The sequence below is a fragment of the Pseudopipra pipra genome, chromosome 6, assembly GCF_036250125.1.
Source record: "Pseudopipra pipra isolate bDixPip1 chromosome 6, bDixPip1.hap1, whole genome shotgun sequence".
NCBI lineage: Eukaryota > Metazoa > Chordata > Aves > Passeriformes > Pipridae > Pseudopipra > Pseudopipra pipra.
Genome location: NC_087554.1, coordinates 7,749,166 through 7,772,342, shown reverse-complemented (window position 1 = coordinate 7,772,342; position 23,177 = coordinate 7,749,166). Strand labels below are relative to the sequence as shown.

Here is a 23,177-nt window from a genome sequence, read left to right as displayed (position 1 = left end):
GAGCTCCCCAGGGCCGGGCACCCCAAGGATCTCCCCGAATAATCCTTTCGGTGCGCGCTGGAGTCCTCGGGGTGCCCCAACCCGGGGGGCACCAACAGCACTGTCTCTCCAGGGGGCCAATTTGGTCCTAAACTGCAGGGGGATCTTGCCTGTGTCCCAGACTGGTCCGGGGAATCTGAGGCCCTTCCCGAGAAAATCTCGGTGCCGGCATGAAGGGCCAGAGATCCCTTGGAGCCACGGGAGAGCAGGCACAGAGTCCCTCCTGGGGGCCAATTCTGCTGCCTGAAATCAGCTCCTAAAAGAAGCCTCTAAGACTCAGGTGGTGAGTTTTAGAAGACAGGCATTCGTATACACTTTAAGATATTTTAAGAGCTCACTGAGTGAAAAAACATAAAGCTTTTATCAGGGACACCTGACCTCCAACAGACAGCTTCTTTCCACTTTCAGTACTAAATTAATTCCATGGTATTATTTAATAGGAAGTGCCCAGGTACCCCAGACTGTGCTTTCCAAAACAGAAAACAAACAGAGGGAAAGAGCTTTGCGCAAGTGTAACACACTCCAGAACAGACCTGACTTTAGTTCTATTCTTTGTGTTCAAATATAGCAGACAAAAACTCCAGCAGGAGAGCTGGCACATTACCCATGGTACCCTGAAAGTCCATCTTACGAGGGCTGTAGGAAAATCACATCTGTAGGAGTCCCTTGTGCCTGCAGATGCCTGGGGATCCTCTCCATCCACCTCATGCTCTTTCCTCTGCACAGGGAAAGGCTTTGGGATTCCGAGGCCCCCCCAGCTGCCCCCGTCCACAAACCCAGCGGCCAAGGCGCTCTCCCCTCCCCAGCCCGGGCAGCAGCGGGGCCCCGCCCTCAGCCCTCACACACAACCGCCCCCACCCCCCCCGCCGGCCCTTTATACCGCGGGCCGGCAGCGCTGCCCAATCAGCACTCGAGCGCCTCCGCCCAATCCCAGCCCGCCCGTCCCTGCGGCCCCGCCCCGTCCGCTCAGCCCGGCCCCGCCCCTCGGCGCGGCCCCGCCCCCGTTCCCTCAGCGCGGCTCCCGCCGTCGCCGCAGCCCCGGCGGGCGCTGCTGGGGCCGGGGAAGGGCGGTGGGAGCTCCGCGGTCGCGGCCCGGCCGGGAGCTCTCCCGGGACATGGGGAGCGAGGCGGGGAGCGGGGCCTGCGGGGACAGCGGCGTTCTTGGGGACGGGCCGGGCGGGGCCGGGCGGATGGGGGGCGGGGCCGGGCGGATGGGGGCGGGACCGGGCGGATGGGGGCGGGGCCTGGCGGATGGGGGGCGGGGCCGGCGCGATCCCGCGGCGCTTCGCTCGAGGCTCTGGGATTGTCTCGGGCTGGTTTTGGGTGCGGGTTTTGGGTGTCTGCGCACACCCTGCCCTGGTCACAGCCCTGCCTCAGCTCGCTGCACTCCCCGCACCCCTCGCTCAGCTCCGCGGGGATTTGTGCCTCCTCTGAAAGTGGGGAATGTCTGCAAAGGAAGTCGGGAAGCCGCTCCCAGTGTTTCTTTTCCAGCCTTTTCTGCCCAGCACCGCAGTGGTCGACAAGGAAACCAGAAAAGCAGGAAAAGAAAAAAAAAACCCAAACCGCACCGTGCCAACCCCCAGCTCCTCCCGCTTCTTTCTGGGAGAAGACTGGATTAATCTAAATCAATATATAGCATTTATGTATTTTCCTTACAGTCTGTACAGTTTAGAAGTAAGGAAGTTACACACACCACAGCTTTGTCTGCCTACCCTCAAAAAGCCACGTACTGTGTTTTCTCCCTGTGTAGCTCTTGTTTAGAGATGCAACAAAAATTAAATGACTTGTAATTTAAGATCAGACCCAAGATCTCTCCCTCTCTTGTCTCTCAAATACACACGGACACGAATTTTGCTTTGCTGTTATTCACCAGGTTTGGAGGGAGGATTTTTAATGCAGATGGAGCTTGTGCCACATCTTTGCCAAGTACCTCAATCTGCCAGTGTTTAATTGTCACTTCTGATCCACAAGAAGCCCCAGAGGTGATGACCAGCTTAGCTCTCCAGCTCTCCCTGGTCAGAGCTAAAAGACAAGCGTTGTAAAGATAACAGAGAAATTTGGTTTCAGAAGTAAAAATTCAAAAAGACAGAAGTCAAGGGGCTTAGTAGAATTTCAGAACCGACTCTTGGTTTTACTTCTTTCGCCCTTTAAAGACAGGATGAAGATGATGTAGCTGAAATTCACAGTAATTTACTCTCTGGATTTTCACTGTTCCTTCGCTGCTCCCGATTCCCTCCTGCTTCCAACAGTGCCTGAGTAGAGTAAAATACCTAAAAAACTTCAGGAGTGTGGCCCAGAACCACCAGACTGCAGACCCATTTCTTCCTGCCCGGAGAGGTTGTGCAGTAAGTCTGGCCTGCTGAGATTTCTTACTTTCTCACTTGATGGTTAATTACTTGCAATCACCTTCTTTCTTTACCTACAGATGTACTTTGAAGATTAATACCTTAAGAAGTGTGAGCTGCTCCTGTAATTACACGCTCCAGCCAGGACAGCTGGGAATTCCATGCTCATGAGCACCAGCAGAGCAGCCACTCACCTGCACGTCCCCTCTGGGGCCTGAGAACTTACCTGCTGCAGAGCCAAAGGGCTTGTACCCACCAGGACACAACTTCACAAGTTCTGGAACCTGGGTGAGAGTTTATAGGTTGATCTGCTCAGTGTTCTGAGAGGAACTGTTTTGTTTTTGATTGCCAAGGATCGTGGTGTTATTCTCAATGAGGCGGAGAAGGCACAGTCACCACAATCTCACTGATCCTGGAGATATTGTCTCCTTCCTACTCTGTTTTCATCCCATTCCTTCCAAAGGACCAAAGCTTTCCAGCTTTCAACACAGGACCGACAGGGTTGCATGACTTGGCAGGATGAGATGGCACATTGCTGCAGGAACACTGGCAAAGGCTGTCTGATAACCCACCTACAAGATGTCCTTGCCTTAGGAAGCCAGTCTCTTTCCAGAAAAAACAACTTCTGTGGCTGATCTGTCAGCTAACTTGGGTGTGAGAGCATCAGCCAAAAGCCTTTCCTTCCCCTCTTCCCTATTTGCACCTTTCCCCCAACCTCCATCTCATATTCCTGCTAGAGAAGGTGGCCACTCTTTCCATGTGGAAGTAAAAATAGGGAATAACCTTTTCTTTTGCTCCAAGACAGGTTGCTTAACTACCTGCCTCTTGCCCTGAAAAATAGGCTTTATTATTTATTTATTATTTTTAAAGTTTGTTTAGCACAAATACTCTGCTCAATATCTTGTATTTTTTTCTCCTGAGCATCCCAATTGATATCTTTCCCATTTTGGCCTGAATTTTCTCACAGAGGCAGTACCGAGCAAGGTGAAAACTATGATCTCAAAATCTTTAAAACTTCTTGTAACCAAGTTCAGATGACTGGATTTTCCAAGCCCTTTACCTGGTGGGAACTAGAACAACGGGGCACCCAACTCTTTACTGCTCACACAAGGCATCTGCATCAACGTATTTTGGCATTAGCTGACACTGTGGGTTATAAAAATAACCTGCAATAACTGTCATGAGTTTTTATTCAAACTGGAACCAATCATTCAGTAAGGAATTCTTAGCCTCATGCAAATTATGCTGCAATCACGGGGAATCAATGGAATGACTTCCTTTGGCTTCAGGTGGCCTGGAATCAGGTGGCGTGCATGGCATTAAAAATGAAGGATGGAGCTCAAAATTCAAAAGAACTCCCATTAATAGTCGGTTTCTTCTTCCAAAAGGCCTGTTGGGCTAAAAAAAGAAGGTTTAAAAAAAGAACTTTGGTTTTTCTCCGCTGGACTAAAAATGGCATATTGTGTTTGGTCATGGAATAAACAGTGCTCAAATGTGCAAAAGAATTGAACCACAGTTTGAATGGAATTCGTATAAATTTTAAGACAGGGTTTCTTCAGCGGCAAGAGGAAGAAAAGTTGTTTACTCTGAAAACTTCAGAGGTAAATATAAATGCACTCAAGTGACCTATGGAACTTCAGGAGAGGTCAGACTCCTGAGGTATCAGGATGAAAAGTAAATTGTCATTGCTAATTGGAAATCACCACAGCCAAAAGGATCATTAACAGCTCAGGACCACAGAGCATGGGAGGGTTTAAAAATAGAAATGTGTCCGTGCCTTGACGTGAGACTTATTCATCCTTAAGCTATTTGAGACTGCAAAATATTTGTAGGACAGTATCTTAGAAACACAATGACATAGAAATCCAGAAGATTTAGACTCCTACTGGCCACACAACAGGGTGGGTATGATTTCCTCCCCGGATGCACCAACTGACATTGTCTCTTTGCTACAAACTTTGGATGGCAAAAAGCAAACTGTGATTTAGCAACGGTTCAAAAATGATCTGTAGATGGCTCTGTAGAGCCATTTCCAGCAGTAATCTTTCCTATTGTCTGCATTTCCTCTCTTGGGCCAAGCAAACTGGTATAATGACTTTCCTCTTTAATACATTAGGACTTTGGGTTTGGGATTTTTTTTTCCTCTCTTCGATCAAAGCAGGGCTGGGAAGTGGGGTTTTGTACTTACAGCTTTGGGGCAGAAGCAGGCCAAGAACAGGTTGAATGCATGTTCTGGAGATACTGTCATATCAATACAGAATCCAGCTGTATTTTTACAAATAAAATATTTGTTTTGCTGTCTTTCATCCAAGCTGGCCCATACAGTCCCTGGGAGTCACAGTGAGGAATGTTCAGGTATCCCTTGGTCACTTCCAGATCCCTGCTTCTCTGTTTTAAGTTTATTTTTTTCCCCTGCTCTCTTCCAGTGAATCCTTATTAGCATAATCCTGCCTCAGATTTGCTATTGCTAAAAACCAAACTTGTTTCTACTCACATCCCAAATATGAGAAAACTTTCAGGAGAAGTACCACAACCAACCACAGTGGAAGCCTGTTTTTGGAAGGCATTATCTTATATCTAACAAGGTCTTGTTTACTATTTTTTCTTTAAGAACTGACAAACCCAAACAGTTACCAACTGGGCTGTGATTTACCTGCTTCTGGTGTTCATTTCCTCAGAACAAAATTCCCACCTTCCAACTAAATGTCACGAGTTAGAGTGTTTCACATTTTCTGGCTAGAAAAGGAGGATTGGCACGAAGCCTCATGCTTTGCCTTCTCACAGAACAGTTAAATGGGAGAAGATGAAAAAATTTCAACCAGCAAATCAAGTTCTGAGCCCAGCTTTGCCTGTGAAGGTCCCTCAAGGCAGCAAAAGTGTGACATCCACTCTGCTTCCCTTCAAAGGAATCCCTGAGCTTCATTCCTTTGGTTTCACCATTCCACTCTTAGTAATTAATCCACTTTTCAAATTAAAAGAACGGAGCAATTAGCATTCTCCCTCGTTAGGAGCCCATTTCAATTGTCCTAGTGAAAGCTCCTACATGTTATGCTCTGCTAAATGCCAAAGATTAAATCAGAAGAAAATGAAAGCTCCCAGGCTAAGAGCCATCACTTAATATTTAGTGTCTACAGTGCAGCCAAAAACTCCCTCTGTGCTCCTGGAGACAGAAGGATTTCAGGGGGGATTCACTTTATCTCCATGTGGGTCTTCCAAGCAGCTCAAAACCCCAGATGTACCTTTGGCTTTGTTAGGAGGATGTCTGTACACTCAGAGCACAAGGAGAGCTGGGAACAGAACCTGTCCCACAGGAGAAACTCTTGCATATTTAAGTTTATTTCAAATAAGTGTTCAAAGGAAAAGAAAAAACCCAATAAACCAAAAAAACAAACCAAAACCAAAATAAAACAGATTTAGTATATATTTGCTTTTCTTAAAAAAAATGATTCCATGAAAGAATTTTATAGATATCTAAGTAGTAGTACAGATTTTTATATACAAAATTCCATTTCCAACAATTTACTGTACAAAAGAAAGTATAAGCAACTTTTACTATTTCATGATTTCAGCAAATAATGAAAAACTCTGCTAAGTATGTGTTCAGGATATAGTTCTATCATTTACAGGAATGTCAGTATTAAGTTGGGAATACTTTCAGGTGAGTATTTACAGATTAAATCCCCCTTCAAGGACGTTCCCTAAGATTTCTCTTCAGAACAGGTAGTTCAGGTTTGTCTTTCTTCTGGATCTTTTGGGCTACCAAGGAATGAGAGGAAGAACATGTTTTCAACAAGATGTGTGGACAGAATTCTGCTTGAATTATTCCCACTCACAGTCCTTTTGCAGTCAGTGGGCCTGATCTGGTAAAACACTCACTACCAGGAATAACACTTACGTGGGAATAAATCAGGCAGGATTTGGCCCTCCAGTAACACACTATCATAAGTTACAAATTTTAAAAATAGTGACATTCCTGCAAGTCAAAATACAACAGAAACAAGAGTTAACAAAATATAAGCCCTTTATTAATAAAAATCTTTGGTTGGATCAATATTTTAAATAAGCTTCAAGAATATTTGGTTAATACCATTTTCTTTCTTCCACATAATTTCTCTTCTGGTACCTTCTTTGGACAGACTACAGAAAAATATCAAGTTTATCACATACTTTAAAACAAATAAATATATCAAAAGCTAAATATGGCAATTTTTTTTTAAAGTTCTAGCATTAATCTTTAAATTAGTTTGGCAAAAAAAAAAAAAAGGAAAAGGAAAAAAGAAATAACCAACTTCTCTTGAAAACAGCCTTTTGACTTTTGGTTTTTTAACAAACCATACAGTAGTTAGACTCTAAAGAAATCTTTCCTTTTTATTTTCTTTTTTTTCAGTTTTATATTTGCAATGCAAGTGCCATGGACAAGACAAAGCAATAAAAGAAATTAGGTTAATTGCACCAATATTATTTGGAAGTGCAGTTTTATCGGTTGACAAAGCAAAACTAAAATGTATTATGCTTAAAAAGAGTTGTACTGATGGGGTTTAACTAGGCATGGTAGGTAAGGATTTTACACTTATACTTTAGGGAAGCTCCTTGTACAAAAGATAGAGTATTTTAAGACAAAAGAAGAGTCCTGTAACTAACTGAAGGTCTGGTCCTGTAGCCCCAGTGCAGGCAAAACTTCCACTGAAGACAGTGAGTGGGACACGTTTTGGGTTTAACTCCTCTGGCACAGCCTCTGGGAAATGCCATTCGACAGCAGAAAAATCTGTGGGAGAAACTGGGCTGCAGAGACTCCCTTCTCCTGCAGAGGACACAGGGCTACAGGGGAAAACCTGGCTGGGAAAAGGGGATGTGCTAAAACAACAGGGAAAAGGGGATTTTCCTCAGCAACAACAGTGTCCGAGTACTGGGCAGGGCAGTGTGAGTCACTGGAGCTCCACGTGTGCTCGTTAGTTCAGGGCATTTCCCAAAATGCTCTGTGATCATCTCCCTGCTGGGAGGATCCCAAAATTGTGCTGCTGCTGCTGCCTGGCCACGAGGGGAGGGAGCTGCTGGGAACTGCAGCCTGGGGCACCGGGGTAGCTCCATCCGCATCAGTCGCTCAGTGGTAAAAAAAAAAAAGACTTTCCAGATTCCCTTTCCTGATGGTTCTGAAGGTCTTGGATGCACAGCAAGTTGCCACAAGTGCCTAAACACCTGGTGTGACACTGAAGCTCTGCTTGTTTCAGGCACAGAGCTAAACCCAGTCTTGGAAAGCGAGTCAGTCTGGGAGGCTTTACGTGGGTTCTCTCCACTCTAGAGCTGATTTTGCATATAATTTATCAAGTTACCCCATGGACCTTCAAACCTGGGTTTCCAAAAATATTTTGTTATTATTATTATTTAAAATTTACCTTTTACTTCATCCATTAATTAATAGGCTAAGGTCAAATTCTCAGAGAATACCTCTAGCAAGATGTACTAAGTACCTGCATTTATTAATGCACGCCAACATCAAGAGTGTTACCTAATGATGACATATAAAAATTCCCTGCATTTACTGCTTGTGCAAAAGAAAAAGAACGTTACCAGAAATAGAATGTGGTCCTCCATGTCTGCAAGAAGGGCATTTCTCACAAAGATGGGAGCGAAATGGCAGCACATCCTTCAACATGCACCAGGTTGTCCATTACTCGAGTCCTGCCCTTTGTGTCTTTGTGGAATGCCCCGACATACTCAGCTCCCTCCTCCTCTACACATCCAGAGGATAGGAATGGCAGGAGGACAAGCTCCCACTGTGGCTCCTGGAGAGTCTGGGGCTGTGATTGTTACAGTTTTCACCTTTTCTCTTGTCCTTGTCTTTCCAGGTTTCGAGCATGTGCAGCTTCCCTTGTTCCTCCCTCATGAAGACCTCCACCATGAGAACCTTCTCTTTGTGAATCTGCTGACTAATGTCCTTGGGAATGTCTGGGATAATCCAGTCCACAAAGTCACTCATAAACATGACCAAGTTCTGGAAATGAAGTTGTGAGAAAATGTCAGCAAGGTCAAATGAAAAGGGTGGCTGTGGGGAAAGGGGCTGGTTTTGGTGTACTCAGGGAGGAAGGATGAAGAAAGGACAATATTTGAGTTGGGATCAGCTGCATGTCACAAGGCTGGTGCTGAACTGAATTCACCTCAACTGCTTGCTCATGCTAGAAGTGAAAAAAAAAAAAATACCTCAGGCTCAGATCTCTGTGATGTCTGTACAAATACTGCCACAGCCACTGAGAATTCCAAAGGAAATACTGGCAGTGATAAATGGCTCAGGAGTTTTGCAGCAAGGAAGGCAGAAGCAAATGCAAGAGGCAAAGTGGTGGCACCTCGTGAAACACATTCCAATTAAATGTTTCTGATTTAAAAACCTTGATTCAAGGGAAGGGGGGGGTCTTTCACAAAAAGATACATATTTTATCCAAAAAAAACCCCCATGAATTTTTGAAACAAGTTTTTCAGGTAAGGCAAACTTAAAACACTTGTGTCACAATAACCAGCGTCACTTTTGTGATGTAATAATGTCATTTGAGGACAAATTACAATATTTTGCCTTCTTGTTCAGGTACAACTTAAACTGTAACTGGGAAAATTTCAGAAATTTCATGTCTTGGCTAGCTCTAAAAATGATTTTGGATGAAATTTATGCTGCTTCATTGAAATTGTTGATGTCCCACGGGAGAAATTGGTGGGACTTAATTAGTATCAGCCTTGTGCTTTGCTGCTCTCTAAAGTCATTAAGTTCTTCTGCACCAAACCAGTTCAGGGTATCCCTGGGGATGGATTTTTCCGCTGAGGATATACCTGTACCTGGGTTGGTGGTAGGAAGAGGGTGATGAGGATGGGCAAATTTCTTTTGCTTTTCCATGAAACAACTGTGAAAGAAGATATTTCTTTGGCCTAATAACTCATTCCCAAGGGCGGCCTGCAGTGTAACCTACCTGGAAAACTATCACAAAGGCTAATCTTGCTGCTAGGACAGCCCAGAAATCCTTTGAAATGTCATATTTGTTTTCAGACCAGGGGGGTTCTCGATAATCTTTGTATCTGCAAAACAAGACTCAGTAAATCGGTGATGTCATTCAGAAATTTCAGCACTGGGATAAACAATTAATACCAAGGAGTGAAACAATAAGTGGAACTGTCTAAAAGAAAGTTCACTATTACAGCATGATGCTGTAATCAACCTTTCAGAAGCAAGGCACAGCTGAAAGTCTCCCATAACCTTCAAGCTTTACTCATATTTAAAGGTCTTCCATCTTAATACCCTCTGCTTAGTACAAATAATGTCAATTTTTCATAAGATGGAGTAAAATACACAGCTCAGATGATTTATTTTGTTTTAAGATAGGTAAAAGGACAACATCTATTTTTCAAACTAATTTTAAAGGCAAAAATACTGATCTCAGTAAAAACCAGTTAAAAACCACAGCATCCTGTCAATATTTTGAAAGAATTAGGGCCCCATATTTTCAAATGATTTAAAAGTCCTTGAACTATTAAAGAACTGATGGAATGGCAAGAAGAAAGTGCCTGGGATTAGAAAGCAAATAAACTTGGCATTTTGCTTTTAGACCATGACACTGACACTGCTGTTCAGTGAGTTCTGTGCTAAAACCTGTTTGCCAGCCTCATTCATCCTGTGCCCAGAGATCACCAGAAGGGAACCAGGAGAAAGTAAAAGCAAGCAAAGGTAATACTTATGCAATTTTGGTTGTTTTTTTTTTTTTTTTCCTTTCATCTTAGAGTGATTTTTCTGTTTAAAGGTCGTTGCAGCCAATTAACTTGCACTGTCAAATATATAAAGAATATAAATGTGATATGTATATTTATATAAAATACAAATATTATTTTATATAAATAACTATAAATATAATATTATTATAAATAATAATATAAAATATAAAATATTTATTAAAGTAAATATATAAAAATATTAAAAAATATATAAAAATAGTATTATTATAAAGGCAAGGTTTTTTTTTTCCCTGATCAATTTCTGTAAGTTTTCACTACATGTGAAAGTCATCTTTCTTTTTTTTTCTCCCCTGGAATGTCTCTTTCCTCCTTGTTCTCTTTGCATGGACAGTGAATTTAACTAATGCTAATCTCCATTTCCCAAAAGAGAAGCAGTAATTCATATTCAGGCTTTGTGATTGCTTAACATGTAAGCCAGGGTGTTCAAGACAATGGATATAAAGGCTACCAAGGTGCTAAAAAGGAACTGAAAATACAAGGGATGTAAAAATTTGCCACGTCCTCGGCCGGCTGCGAAAACACTTCATATCATTGAAGGGAGTACCTGCATATCTGGACCTCGTAGCCAAGATCCAGGGGGTCGTTTGGAGCTGTTCCTGCTTGGAAATCGCTGACATTAAAAGAGGATAGTGTATGGTTGACGAAGCCATGCATGGTGCCATTCTCACTGTACATGTACAGGTACACGAGGCGTGGAATGAAGTCGGATGTGAATGAGATCACAAATGCCTAAGCCACAAGAGTAAAGAGTGAGCGCAATATCCAGGCACTGCTTCGTTAACAACACCCTCATTAATTGCCCAAACAACTCGTGCAACTCAGGGGACGCTGCAGCCTAAAAATGGGGTGTTCACTGCTGCAACAAGGCTCTGTTTGCTGCTCTGCTCTTCTGAGTCGCAGCATATTAGACGGAGTAATTCCACACCGAGATATCCGTGGATGATCCCAGCCCCCCAGAGCATGGAGCAGCTGTACCCCCAGCACCAGAGGAGAGCTAACACAGCACTGCTTCCCCTTGCCCCAGTCACAGCTTGTCCCTGGTGCATTGCACAAGGTCCAACCAATTGATTTCCAAGCACTTTTCCTGTCCTGCAAACAACCGGCAGTGAATCGACTCTTCAAGTTCTCCTTGCGCCGCAAAAGGGCCATTAATTGTGTGTGGTTTTTTAACTCCATCAAGATAAAAGGATGAGCAGACGGAGCCCAGTTTTATTTTTGTGGTCACAGAAATTGCATTTCAGTCGGTTATTTAAAATGTTTTTGTTTTTTTTTAAAAAAAGATTGTACAGAAAATGCACAACAGCCAATTTGGCTGAGTTCTCCATAACTTTAGCCTTCCTCATTTATCATTATTGTGAAACATTCTCAGTGGCATAAATCTCATGTACATGTGGAACAAACACAGTACAAAATGTTTTATTTATTTTATGGTAAAGAGGAATAGTACATTGACCAAAGAGGGAAAAATAACACTGACAAAGAGACTACACAGAAGAAAAGAGAAAAAAAAACATAGATAAATTATTTCTAAAGAAAAAGAGGAGAAATAGTAAAGACAAACTAAGGCAGCAGACCAAATAACCAAAAGAATGGTTTTGCCACAGCCCAACAGACCCCTGGGGACAAACTGAAGGGATTTTCAGTCTGGATAATGTAAAAAAAAAAAAAACCAAGTGAGTCTATGGACATGTGGCCATAAGCCCCACACAGTCCCTGGTTTGCTGCACTGCAAACAGCTTTTGTTTTCATCTTTCCCCAGCTGGGGTGCAAGAAGGATGATCATTGTGGATGTCTATTCCTATAGAGTACTAGAGAAGCACAAACATTAATATATCCAGGTGTGCTAAATTTTTCTAAGGGCTGGGATGTGGATTTTGATGTTGAAATAAAAATATTTTCAGGGTTTTCAACACTCTCTGGGTGGGAGCATTGGGCAGATTTTCCACGGAGGGACACTGTGCTCTGAGGAGCTGAACTGATTCTCATCTCATACCAGACCCAAAATAGCACTGAAATTAAAAAATACATCATCTTAGTGAAAGTATTTCAAAAGGAGCAAAAGTAAGCAGCCGTGGTCATATTTGTTTGAAGGGCAAAGCTGTTTTATGAAAACATTATGGAGAAAAAGCTGCAATGACTAGCTACTATTTTATATTATTGCTACTACTATCACAACTTTAAAATAAACACTGCAGCTAATTCTCTGATAGTCCCAGAAGTTTCTAAATCATATACTTTCACTTGATTTAAGGGATTTATGCTGAAATAAAACTAATGGAGCAGAATGGAAAAGCCGGCCTACTGAATTCAAGTTTTGTTCATGCTGATCTACTTACGTTTATGATGACAGCAAGCTTTCCAATCCCTCTGAGGATGTTATACCAGATTCCTAAGGAAAGAGACAGACATGTAAATCCTGTTCTAGTCCCTAAAATGACATAAATTACATTTTTAGTTAACAGTGTTAAGGGCACCCAAACTGCAGTTATATTTTAAATAAAAAAAGAACAAATTATAAGAAATTAATTTAATGACCCGTAAGCAAAGGGAGCCCAAATCTGTCTCCCAAAGCTATGTTTGAGCACCTGTTTTTTTTTTTTTTTTTTAGGTTTTAAGCTAAAAGCTTCTTTGAGGAAGAGGAAGGCAAGTGTGAGAGAGAGAGAGAGGAATGCTTGGCATAAAAGGGAGATGTAGGTGGCTTTACACAGGGTGATATCCCTGGAAGACTCCTCCAGCCTGGCTTTCTGGCAGAGCACACACAAACCAGCCTGGGCAGAGCACAGAACTTCAGGAAAAGGTATGAGAGTGTCTGTGGAAGCAGGGATAGACCTCTGTTTGTGGTTACCCACTGCCTTAGGCAGGTGGGACCTTGTCCCTCTCCTGATCCTGACAATCCCTGTGCTACAAAACTTGTCTGCTTTGTCTGTGGCCCTCTCAGTGTGACTTCAGGATGTCTCTGAAAGAAGTGAGGTTCTTTCACCCACAAGACCAGTATTAAATTGCAGTGAATTGCAATTAACATCCTCTCAAAAACAAATTAAAAAAAAAAACAAATCCAAACCCCACCACAACCAAAAAACCAACAACACCCTCCCCACCACCTCCACCAGCAACCCACAGCATCAAATCAGGCAGCCACAAAAAAAACCACCCCCAAGGCAAAGTCATGGCAAAGCCCTTGACAAAACATGATGTGTTCTTCAAGTCTAGGGTGATCCCAGGACACAGGGATGAGCCCAAGGAAAAGCTCTGCCTGGACAACAGCAGAATGAACCCTGAGTTTAGTAACAGGCCACAAACTTCTCTGCTCTTGTTGGCCAGCTCTGTAATAAAGACAATTATTTTATTTCTATTTTTATTTTAACGACCTTTTTTAGTCACAAATAACCAACATTTGGGAGAAACAGCTTCCTTGTCACCCGGAGCTGTTGGGCCCTCCCCAGTAAGGGGGCAACTGGTCTGTACAGCAGAGCCCAGTTCCAGCCACATTCACTGCAGCTTTCACCCTTCTGATGTTCTTGCTGAGTAGGGACACATTTACTCACAGCCTTCTGAATCTCCTCTCACTCCCAAGGGTGTTTCTGAGGCCAGTCCAGAGTTATTAAACACAGAAAGTTTTGCTTCTGCAAGAAAACTGCATTGCCGGGAAGGGCCGTTGTTGTGCAGACGCATGTGAGATATTTTGCCACTGCATTGATTGCTTTGATTTAAAAAGTGATAATGTTTGCTTAATAAAATATTAATCTGAATTTAAAGCTCTGGTCTTCCTATTTTAAAAGCAAAGCCTCGATGAGTTATGGCAGTTCACAGCTAAGCCACAGCCTAATGTTTTGAATTTTCCTATAAATATCTTCCTGTTATTGAAACTAACTCAGCACAACAGCATCCTGCAATCAATCCAGGAATAAGCAAACAGGGATACAGCAGCAATAAGCACTTACCTATATCCTTTGCTCTCACTGCTACCGGTCTCCTCAGCTCAGTAACAAACTTTTTGGCATCCAGACGGATTTCAATGATGTTGTTCAATAAAGCAAACAAAGGTGCCAGAGGGAAGGACGCAACAAACAAAGTCACAAACCCAAACTGGATAACTGGAAAGGAAAAGAAACCCTTTCAGTGGCTGTGGGCAGTATTTACCAAATGCTTCCAGCACCACGTCAGTGCCAACCCCTAAAGTCTGACAAGATGACAAGTTCTGGGAGATTAAATCCCATTTTCTGCGTCAGGCACAGTTTGCATGATGGCTGCTCCACTCAGGCACGGAAAGGGCCCGTTGCCACCTCGCAAAACACGAGGAAAGGTAACCACAAGGATGGGGAAGCTCCTAAAACAATTTTTCCACGGGCAAGGCTGGCACAGGAATGACCTGAGGGAGCGGGGTTATGGCAGCAACAGTGTCAGCTCTGCCTAAACTTGCCACGTTCCACCTGGCAGGTTTTTAGCCTTCACCAATCCCACTGGAAGCATTGGAAAGGACACGACTGATTCTCTGCCTCTGCTGGGAATAACTTGCTTCCTACAGCCTGGGATGTATCTGCTTTTTGTTTGCTGAGGATGTTGCACTGATGTCATGCTCATCCTGGCACTGCCAGTGCCCCATCTTTCTCTGCCTCTGTTACTTCCAAATGCTGATCTCAGTAACTGCATCTTTTCTTATTTTTAGGAACTGACAGCATGACCTCTTAGCCTGTAGCATTAGATTTCCATCTGTTTCAAGTGCTCTGAACATCAAGGTCACCACATATTCTAATTTGTCTCATTCAATATAAGGCATTACTTGAAAAAAAAAATAATTAAGTGTGATCTGTTGAGTACAGCCTGGCCTAGAGACACATCTCTCTTTCAGAAGATTTAGACCAGATTTCAGAAAAAAACCCAAAGACTCTGGTGTGGAAATTATCAAATCTTAATTAAGTAATTTATTTCCTATGTAGGGTGGAGCTTGGTGATAAAATATGCCACTTAATCATTTGCATTTGAAACTTGGCAGTGACATGTCACATGGCTTGAAAGAAAATATCTACAATATCGTGCTAAAGTAAGGGCTTGTGAACAGCAGGGAGCACAATTCAGCCCTCAAGCAGCCAGGGCTGGCTGAAACATGCTGCAATCCAAGACTGTACATGTCAATAATTAAGTTACCCTTGTGTCCACTGAACCTGCAGTTTCGAAAAGCTCTGCCCTCCATCCCAATTAGTCGGAATAATTACGGCTTAAAATGCCTTCTTTCCACCCCACTCACTCATTTCCATGTATTCAGGGGTGAGCCCAGCAAAAGGCTCCAGGTTATAGTCCACTTCATAACGCTGCTTTTTTTTCATGTGCTCTTCATGGTCCAGAGAGCGCCGACGCTTTAATTTCAAGTATCGGATAAATTTCTTCATTTTTCTGAGGGAAGTGGAAATGATTCAGTTACAATTCCATCCTCTGCTCGTTTCTCAGTTATTTACATTAACAGGCACGATATTTTCATAATTCTCACATAATTTCATAACGCTTGCACTGTACTTATTTTCATAAGAACTGTGCAAGAGCCACAATATGCTGGAAGTATATTAGGTGTATATTATAAAAGTATACATCAAAGGGGTCAGGCACTAAGATATGGTTGTAATTGAATCACTTGTTCACCATGACACCTCTTGCTAACCAGCAGGAAAGCAACAGACTGCCCAGCACTTTTCAAAGACACCTGCATTGCTGGATGCATCGTAGCAAGGATGCAGCTACTCCCAGTCACAGAAGCATGGAATCCCGGAATGGTTTGGGTTGGAAGGGACCTTAAAGCTCATCTTGTTCCATGGGCAGGGACACCTTCCACTAGACCAGGTTTCTGGTCATTCCACTCTGCTTTGAAAGCCCCCTCAGCTCCTGCTGCTCTACAAACACAGACTTACTGAAAAATCTTTCACGCAGCCTTGTGAGCCACGTTCACACCCAGGGGCAGTGGACACACACAGTGCATTGCAGGCACTGTAAAAAACACTTGTTAAAAAAAAAAAAAAAAGAAAACAAAAGTCTCTACTTACGGGATGCCAATCTCAAACAAATTGTTCTGAATCAGCTGCTTGCCCAGCATGATAATACTGAGCTGGATGCACAACTCCATCAGGCAACCGCCCGGAGCACACTGGGGTGGAGAGGGGAAAGGACAGTCAGAACAACCTGCTGCATCCCTGTGGCGGGGGCAGAGGGTGCTCCCACCCAGCAGGATCACAGACGGGCTGGAAATGCAATTACCTCTTCCATCCGGAAAGAATGGAAAATGTAGACGTAGTCACCTGGACGTCCAACAAATCTAGGGCGCAATGGTCAGAGTTAATATATTTTATACTTCCTGATATTTTATTCTTAGAGCAATTTATGTCACAATCCATGTCTTTGAGTGGGACCACCTGATGTTTGGGCTGGAAAAGCTGAAACCCTGAGCAGCCCTTGGCATCACTCACCGGCCTTTGAAGAAGGCGACGTAGAAAATGGGGGTGTAGGCGTTGACGAATTTCAGCAGGAAAGCCTTGAAAATCAGCCTCTCCTCGAAGTTCTTGTCAGTTTTTGGCACCTCTGGAACCAATGTGACATGGATAAAAAAGTGTTAAGGAATTACCCTACCTCCAATACTTCAAAATCTCATGAATAGATTTTGGGAAAACATCCTTTAAACAAAGGGGTTTTTATGTACAGCCTTATATATATGTATGTATACACGTGTATCTGTACTTTTTATACACATATAAAATATAATAAATATATTATATAATGTATGTGTATATATATGTATCTATATATACTTTTTATATCTATAAAATATAATTTATAGATATTTTATATATATAATGTATATTATGTGTATTTATATATAAAATATATATTTATATATAATATATATTTATATACAATATATATAATATATTTATATATTTTTATATATTTTATATATATAATGTATATGATGTATATTTATATATAAAATATATATTTTTATATAATATATATTTATATATAAAATATATATTTATATATAATATATATTTTTATATAAAATATATATATTTATATTTTATATATTTTATATATATAATGCATATTATGTATATTTATATATAAATATATATTTATATATAAAATATATATTCATATATAATATATATTTATATATAAAATATATATTATATATTTATATATTTTTATATCTTTTATATATATAGTGTATAGTATGTATATTTATATATATTCTCTCTCAATATATAAATATATATATTTATTGAGGTGATATCTATCTATATCTATCTATAATATCTATATAATCTATACATCCATATATAAAATCTATATAATATCTATCTATCTATATTATATCTATATCTATATCTCTTGAGGTGGGTGGTCAGTCTGCTGAGGATCCCTCCATTCAGACACATTACAACAGTAATTCCAATTTCATTCCACACCTGGCTGACCTTCACGACAATCATTTGCAGATGGATGAAAACTCACTTGAAAAGGTTCCTGAACCCTTTTTTTACCGGCACTTTTTGGAAACGACTCAAAAAGTTTTTTGTTTTTCCCTATGGTGTTTTTTTAGCCCCCTTTTTCTGCACTTTTCCACGTCCTCCTCGTTTAGAACCGGCCTAGTAAATACCAGGGTCTAAACCTACCAATCTGCGTGAGCCACCGGGCGATGCAGCCGTAGACCTCGTCCAGGATGATGATGACGACCAGGTTGATGATGACGGCGGTGGCGGTGACGGTGACGCGGACGCTGGAGCGCCCCGAGGGCGTGGAGCTGATGGCCAAGGCGGCGGCCGTGGAGATGCGGTAGATGATGACTCCGAACACGATGGCGAACGTCAGCCCGACCTGCCGGGGAGAACGGCCCGGCCTTTGGTGAGAGATCCAACTGAAAAATGCTCCGTCTGGGACTCAGCGACAGCCTCAAATATGGGATCTCTGGGCCACATCCCAGCTCCACCCAATTCCCATGCTAAAGGCTCCCAAACACTTGGATGAGGTGCGGGAAAAGATCCTCCTTCGCGAGGGACTTGAAAATCACTCGGAAAAAGTGACGCGACGATGCCACAATCACACGCAAAAGGCTTTTTTTTAAAGGCACCCAAACGTGAACTGCTTGCTTGGTAGTATCAAAAACATTAAATATCACTAATTTGTAAATACTTAGCACTAAAGTACTATTTATTGCTAATTAATATAAATATAAATATAAATAGTAATTAAAAGTATTGGTGGGCTTGCTTTCAGCCCAGACACCAACAGCATCTTGCTTATTAGTATTTAAAAAAATGATATATCACTAATTGCTAAATACTGAACAATAAATACTCAAATATTATCTATTACTAATTAAGATAAATATAAATACTAATTCAAAAGTATTAGTAGGCTTGTTTTCAGCCCTGACATCAACAGCCTCTTGCTTACTAGTATTAAAAAAAATACTATATATCACTAATAACTAAATAGTAAAATATTATCTATTACTAATTAATATAAATACTAATTAAAATATTAGTGGGCTTGCTTTCGGCCCTGACACTCACAGCACCTTGCTTATTAATATTTTAAAAAATTATATATTACTAATTGCTAAATACTGAACAATAAATACTAAATTATTATCTATTACTAACTAATACAAATATCAATACTAATTAGAAGTATTAGTGGGCTTGCTTTCAACCCTGACACCAACTGCATCTTGCTTAGCAGTATTAAAAAAACCCCAATATATTACTAATAACTAGATAGTAAAATATTATCTATTACTAATTAATATAAATATAAATACTAATTAGAAGTATTAGTGGGCTTGCTTTCAACCCGGATACCAACAGCATCTTGCTTAGTAGTATTTTAAAAAAATTATATATTACTAATTGCTAAATACTGAACATTAAATAGAAAAAATATTATCTATTACTAATGAATATAAATACTGATTAAAAGTATTACTGGGCTTGTTTTCAGCCCTGACATCAACACCCTCTTGCTTACTAGTATTAAAAAAATTACTATATATCACTAATAACTAAATAGTAAAATATTATCTATTACTAATTAATATAAATACTAATTAAAAATATTAATGGGCTTGCTTTCAGGCCTGACACACGCAGCACCTTGCTTATTAGTATTTTAAAAAATTATATATTACTAATTGCTAAATACTGAATAATAAATACTAAATTATTATCTGTTACTAATTAGTATAAATATCAATACTAATTAGAAGTATTAGTGGGTTTGCTTTCAGCCCTGACACTAACTGCATCTTGCTTAGCAGTATTTAAAAAAACACTATATATTGCTACTCATAGTAAAATATTATCTATTACTAATGAATATAAATAGAATTAAAAGTATTAGTGGGCTTGCTTTCAGCCCTGACAACAACAGCCTCTTGCTTCGTAGTATTAAAAAAAATACTATATATCACTAATAACTAAATACTAAAATATTATCTATTACTAATGAAAATAAATACTAATTGAAAGTATTAGTGGGCTTGCTTTCAACCCTGACATCAACAGCCTCTTGCTTAGTAGTATTTAAAAAAATACTATATATCACTAATAACTAAATAGTAAAATATTATCTATTACTAATGAATATAATTACTAATTAAAAATATTAGTGGGGTTGCTTTCAGGCCTGACACACACAGCACCTTGCTTATTAGTATTTTTAAAAATTATATATTACTAATTGCTAAATACTGAACAATAAATACTCAAACATTATGTATTACTAATTAATATAAATACTAATTTAAAAGTATTAGTGGCCTTGCTTTTAGCCCTGACAGCCACAGTACCCTTCTTAATAGTATTAAAAAAAATTAATATATTACTAATTGCTAATTACTGAGCACTAAATACTAAAATATTATTTATTACTAATTAATATAAATATCAATACTAATTAAAAGTATTGGTGGGCTTGCTTTCAGCCCTGACACCAACAGCATCTTGCTTAGGAGTATTAAAAAAAAATTATATATTACTAATAACCAAATACTGAACACTAAATAGTAAAATATTATCTACCAATAATTAACATAAATACATATTAAAATTATCAGTGGGCTTGCTTTCAGCCCTGACAACAACAGCATATACACATGGTATTTCCTCTATTAGTATAAAAAAGCCATGTTTGAGAAAAAGAGGTGTATTTCTGCTTAACTCTAACACAAACCTTCAAATCCCTTACTCAGCCTTGTTGTGCTTTCACAATCACGAACTGAAATTAAACCTGATTGAATCAACACAGTTCCTGGCAAAGTAAAATCTCACTCAATTTTTCATTGTTTAAATGGAGGAATAATTTTAAAAGGTGGTTCTTATAAGGTCCTGATTCTTCGGCTGAGAATATTAGATTTGCTGCACTTCCATTCTCTAAAAATGCAAACATTAAAAAAAAAAAACAGCCTCAAAACAAAATCCCAATCCCCTAAAAAAAAAACCCAAATCAATTTAGTTTAGTTTGGAGAATTCTACTTTTGGAAAGGGCTTAAGCTTTTTTTTTTTATTTGCCTGCCAATCTGTTCCATATCTTGAGTTATTGTCATTTCTGTCAACATTTGTTTTAAATGCTTATGCTTTATCAGCAAATGGAAGAAGGGCTGTTCTCATCATTATTTTACCTTTTTCTTGAATTAAGTGCTCTGTTTGCAATTCTCCTGTTAGATGGGGTAACTCCAGACCTGACTGATGCATTAAAAATCCTTGCCATCAGGATTGCAACTGGCAACCTCATTTCTTTCAGAGAGTTTGGGATTAAAGTGGGGCTGTTTTCTACTTCCTGGCCACCTCCTGACAGGCTTTGTCCCATCAGTGGTGGTGGGAATCTCCATTTCTGTGCCCTCATTTTCCCCTGCCCTAATTTAGGATTCTTTTTTCTTTACTGGGAAGAGACGGCGAAGTAGAAATTCAAGCCCTTGAAAAGATTTTAGATTATGAAACAATAAAATGCTTGAGTTTTTTTCAAGTGGGGAAAAAGCCACTGTGAACCACATCTCCACCTGATAAAGTCTCACTAATGTTTCCATCACTCCTATTCTACACAATGACTCAGTAACAAAAATTTCAGGTGCTTACCATGAAGATGATGCCAACAAAATTGGTTAGATAGGCTGGAAAACGGTCCTTCCACGTCAGCTTTTCTTTATCTGTCTAAAATTTTTTTTTTGAGGAAGGAAAAAAAAAAAAAAAGGCACGTTTAATGGAAAAAAAGAAAAAAGGAGCGTGTGATTTTGCACGTGTGACAGAAACAAAGAGGGGCAAGAAAAGGCTGGCAAAAACACAACCAGTCAGAAGATGCAGACACAGTGTTTACAGCTACAATTCCACACAGGCAAATTGTTTACTCCAGATCCAGGTTCAAACTGGTCAAGGGCCTGCACTGGGAGTATAAATCAACCAGATTTTTTTTTTCTGTATACTTTTTTTGAAGGAAACATGCAAATAGGCTGTCAGAAAGCATGAAGTAAGGTCTCTCTTACTGTTAAATATTTTCTTTTGCTTCCCCTAGAAAAAAACTCTCCTCCTTCCTCTCTCCCTCCCCAGTTAACATTTGCAGCTTTGTAGTTGCATAACTGGCTCACTTGAAATACAGATTTAAGTACGATATGGAGTAACTCCAAGGTGAACTTATAGAGTTGACAGGGAAGATCTTTTTTGGTGTGTGGTATAAGACTTTAAATTCCTTGGATATGAGTGATTTTTAACTATCCCCTTGGTATTCAATGGGTCACACCAACAGGAGTTAACATGCCCACGGCAGGGGGTTGGAATGAGACGGTCCTTAAGGTCCCTTCCAACCCAAATCAATCTGTGATTCTGTGGATAAAAAGTCTTTGTAGAACTCCCCAAATCTGGTCAACCAGCCACTGCCTGAATTTGGCCCTGAAAAATTCCTTTAGAACAGCGTTGCTCATCCAGAGTCCTTCACAAACTTTGATGCCCGGAATTGTTTGGAAACACCAGAAAAAAAAAACAAACAAGAAAAGGAACATCGCAGGAGATGAATGCACACGTTGTAATGAACACAAAATTTTTAGCCAAATTCTATTTTCCTGACATGCACGTTGTCTCGGGGAAGTGCAAGCAACTCCCTCAACACGTGGCCCATGCCCCACTGCAAAACAAAGTCAGTCCAGGATGGGAAATCTAAGATTAGCCATGCAGTGCCATTCCCAAGGCATGGAACAGCGTCCCAAAAGGTGCTGAAGAAACAGGGGGAGGAAGGGGAAGAAACCCAGAACTGAATGTGAATATTAAACAAAGGTTCAACAGCCAAAAAAAAAGCCAAATTGATTTGTGTCTTCCATAATTACTCATAATTTGAGTTCCTTCATAAGTTTGAATAAAAAGAACCAATTTCACCCCAGCCATGACTGTCTTAACTCTTTGTCTCCATTTGTTTGCTGTCTCTTCTGGAAAATATCGGTGCTTCTGATGGCAGCCAAAGGAAACAAGAAAGGGTTTTGGGCAATATGGCATTAACAAAGCACTGCTCAATTAATTACACACTCTCTACTGCCTCAGCTGACACAGCACTTGAGCACAAGTGAACGCTCTTTTAGTTTGCTTAAGGCTTTGTGTTTCAGCTTTAAGTTAATAAAACACAACAACAATAACAGACAAATCCTTTCCCCAAATCCTTGGGGTACCTCAGGCAATCCTGCAAAGGATATTCCCTTTCTAATACAGGATTGTGCCCTTCTTTTATGAAGTATGAAGAATGTCCAAAACCTTTTTCCTTTACTTTTTTTTTTTAATTTGACTTCTCTTGAAAATAATATAAGGAATTTTGGTTTAGCTTTACATATTTTTTCTTTGATAAGATTTCCAAGTTGTCTTACAACTGTTGAATTTGAACTTTAACACACCAGATCCCAATGAAAGATAACCACCAAGTCTTCCAGAAAAAAAAACCTCCTTTTCTCACGTTTCCCAAATTAGCAACATCCAAATTGAACGCAGCCCAAAAATTTATAAACAG

The 23,177-nt window shown here is 40.3% G+C and overlaps 1 protein-coding gene and 1 long non-coding RNA gene across 8 annotated transcripts in view; one reads left to right on the top strand and one right to left on the bottom strand.

The window, feature by feature from the left end:
• Positions 1-1,298: 1,298 nt before the first annotated feature.
• On the top strand, positions 1,299-6,387 carry LOC135415475 (uncharacterized). Its single transcript, XR_010431140.1, has 2 exons — positions 1,299-2,384; positions 2,465-6,387. It is a non-coding gene; the product is annotated as an uncharacterized LOC135415475 (long non-coding RNA).
• Positions 5,788-23,177, bottom strand: part of ANO1 (anoctamin 1) — a 79,832-nt gene continuing 62,442 nt past the window's right edge. For 4 of the 7 annotated variants that reach the window (XM_064657216.1, XM_064657217.1, XM_064657220.1 and 1 more), the window contains 11 exons: positions 21,272-21,346; positions 17,813-18,014; positions 16,607-16,718; positions 16,398-16,455; positions 16,187-16,287; positions 15,400-15,545; positions 14,096-14,248; positions 12,491-12,543; positions 10,699-10,883; positions 9,338-9,443; positions 5,788-8,376 (listed from right to left, as the gene is read on the bottom strand). In XM_064657216.1, the coding sequence (XP_064513286.1) occupies positions 8,116-8,376; positions 9,338-9,443; positions 10,699-10,883; positions 12,491-12,543; positions 14,096-14,248; positions 15,400-15,545; positions 16,187-16,287; positions 16,398-16,455; positions 16,607-16,718; positions 17,813-18,014; positions 21,272-21,346 (1,452 nt within the window). In that variant the 3' untranslated portion in view covers positions 5,788-8,115. Of the gene's footprint in view, positions 8,377-9,337; positions 9,444-10,698; positions 10,884-12,490; positions 12,544-14,095; positions 14,249-15,399; positions 15,546-16,186; positions 16,288-16,397; positions 16,456-16,606; positions 16,719-17,812; positions 18,015-21,271; positions 21,347-22,579; positions 22,628-23,177 lie in introns of all 7 variants that reach the window. The other 3 variants (XM_064657215.1, XM_064657218.1, XM_064657219.1) reach the window with 1 other exon arrangement.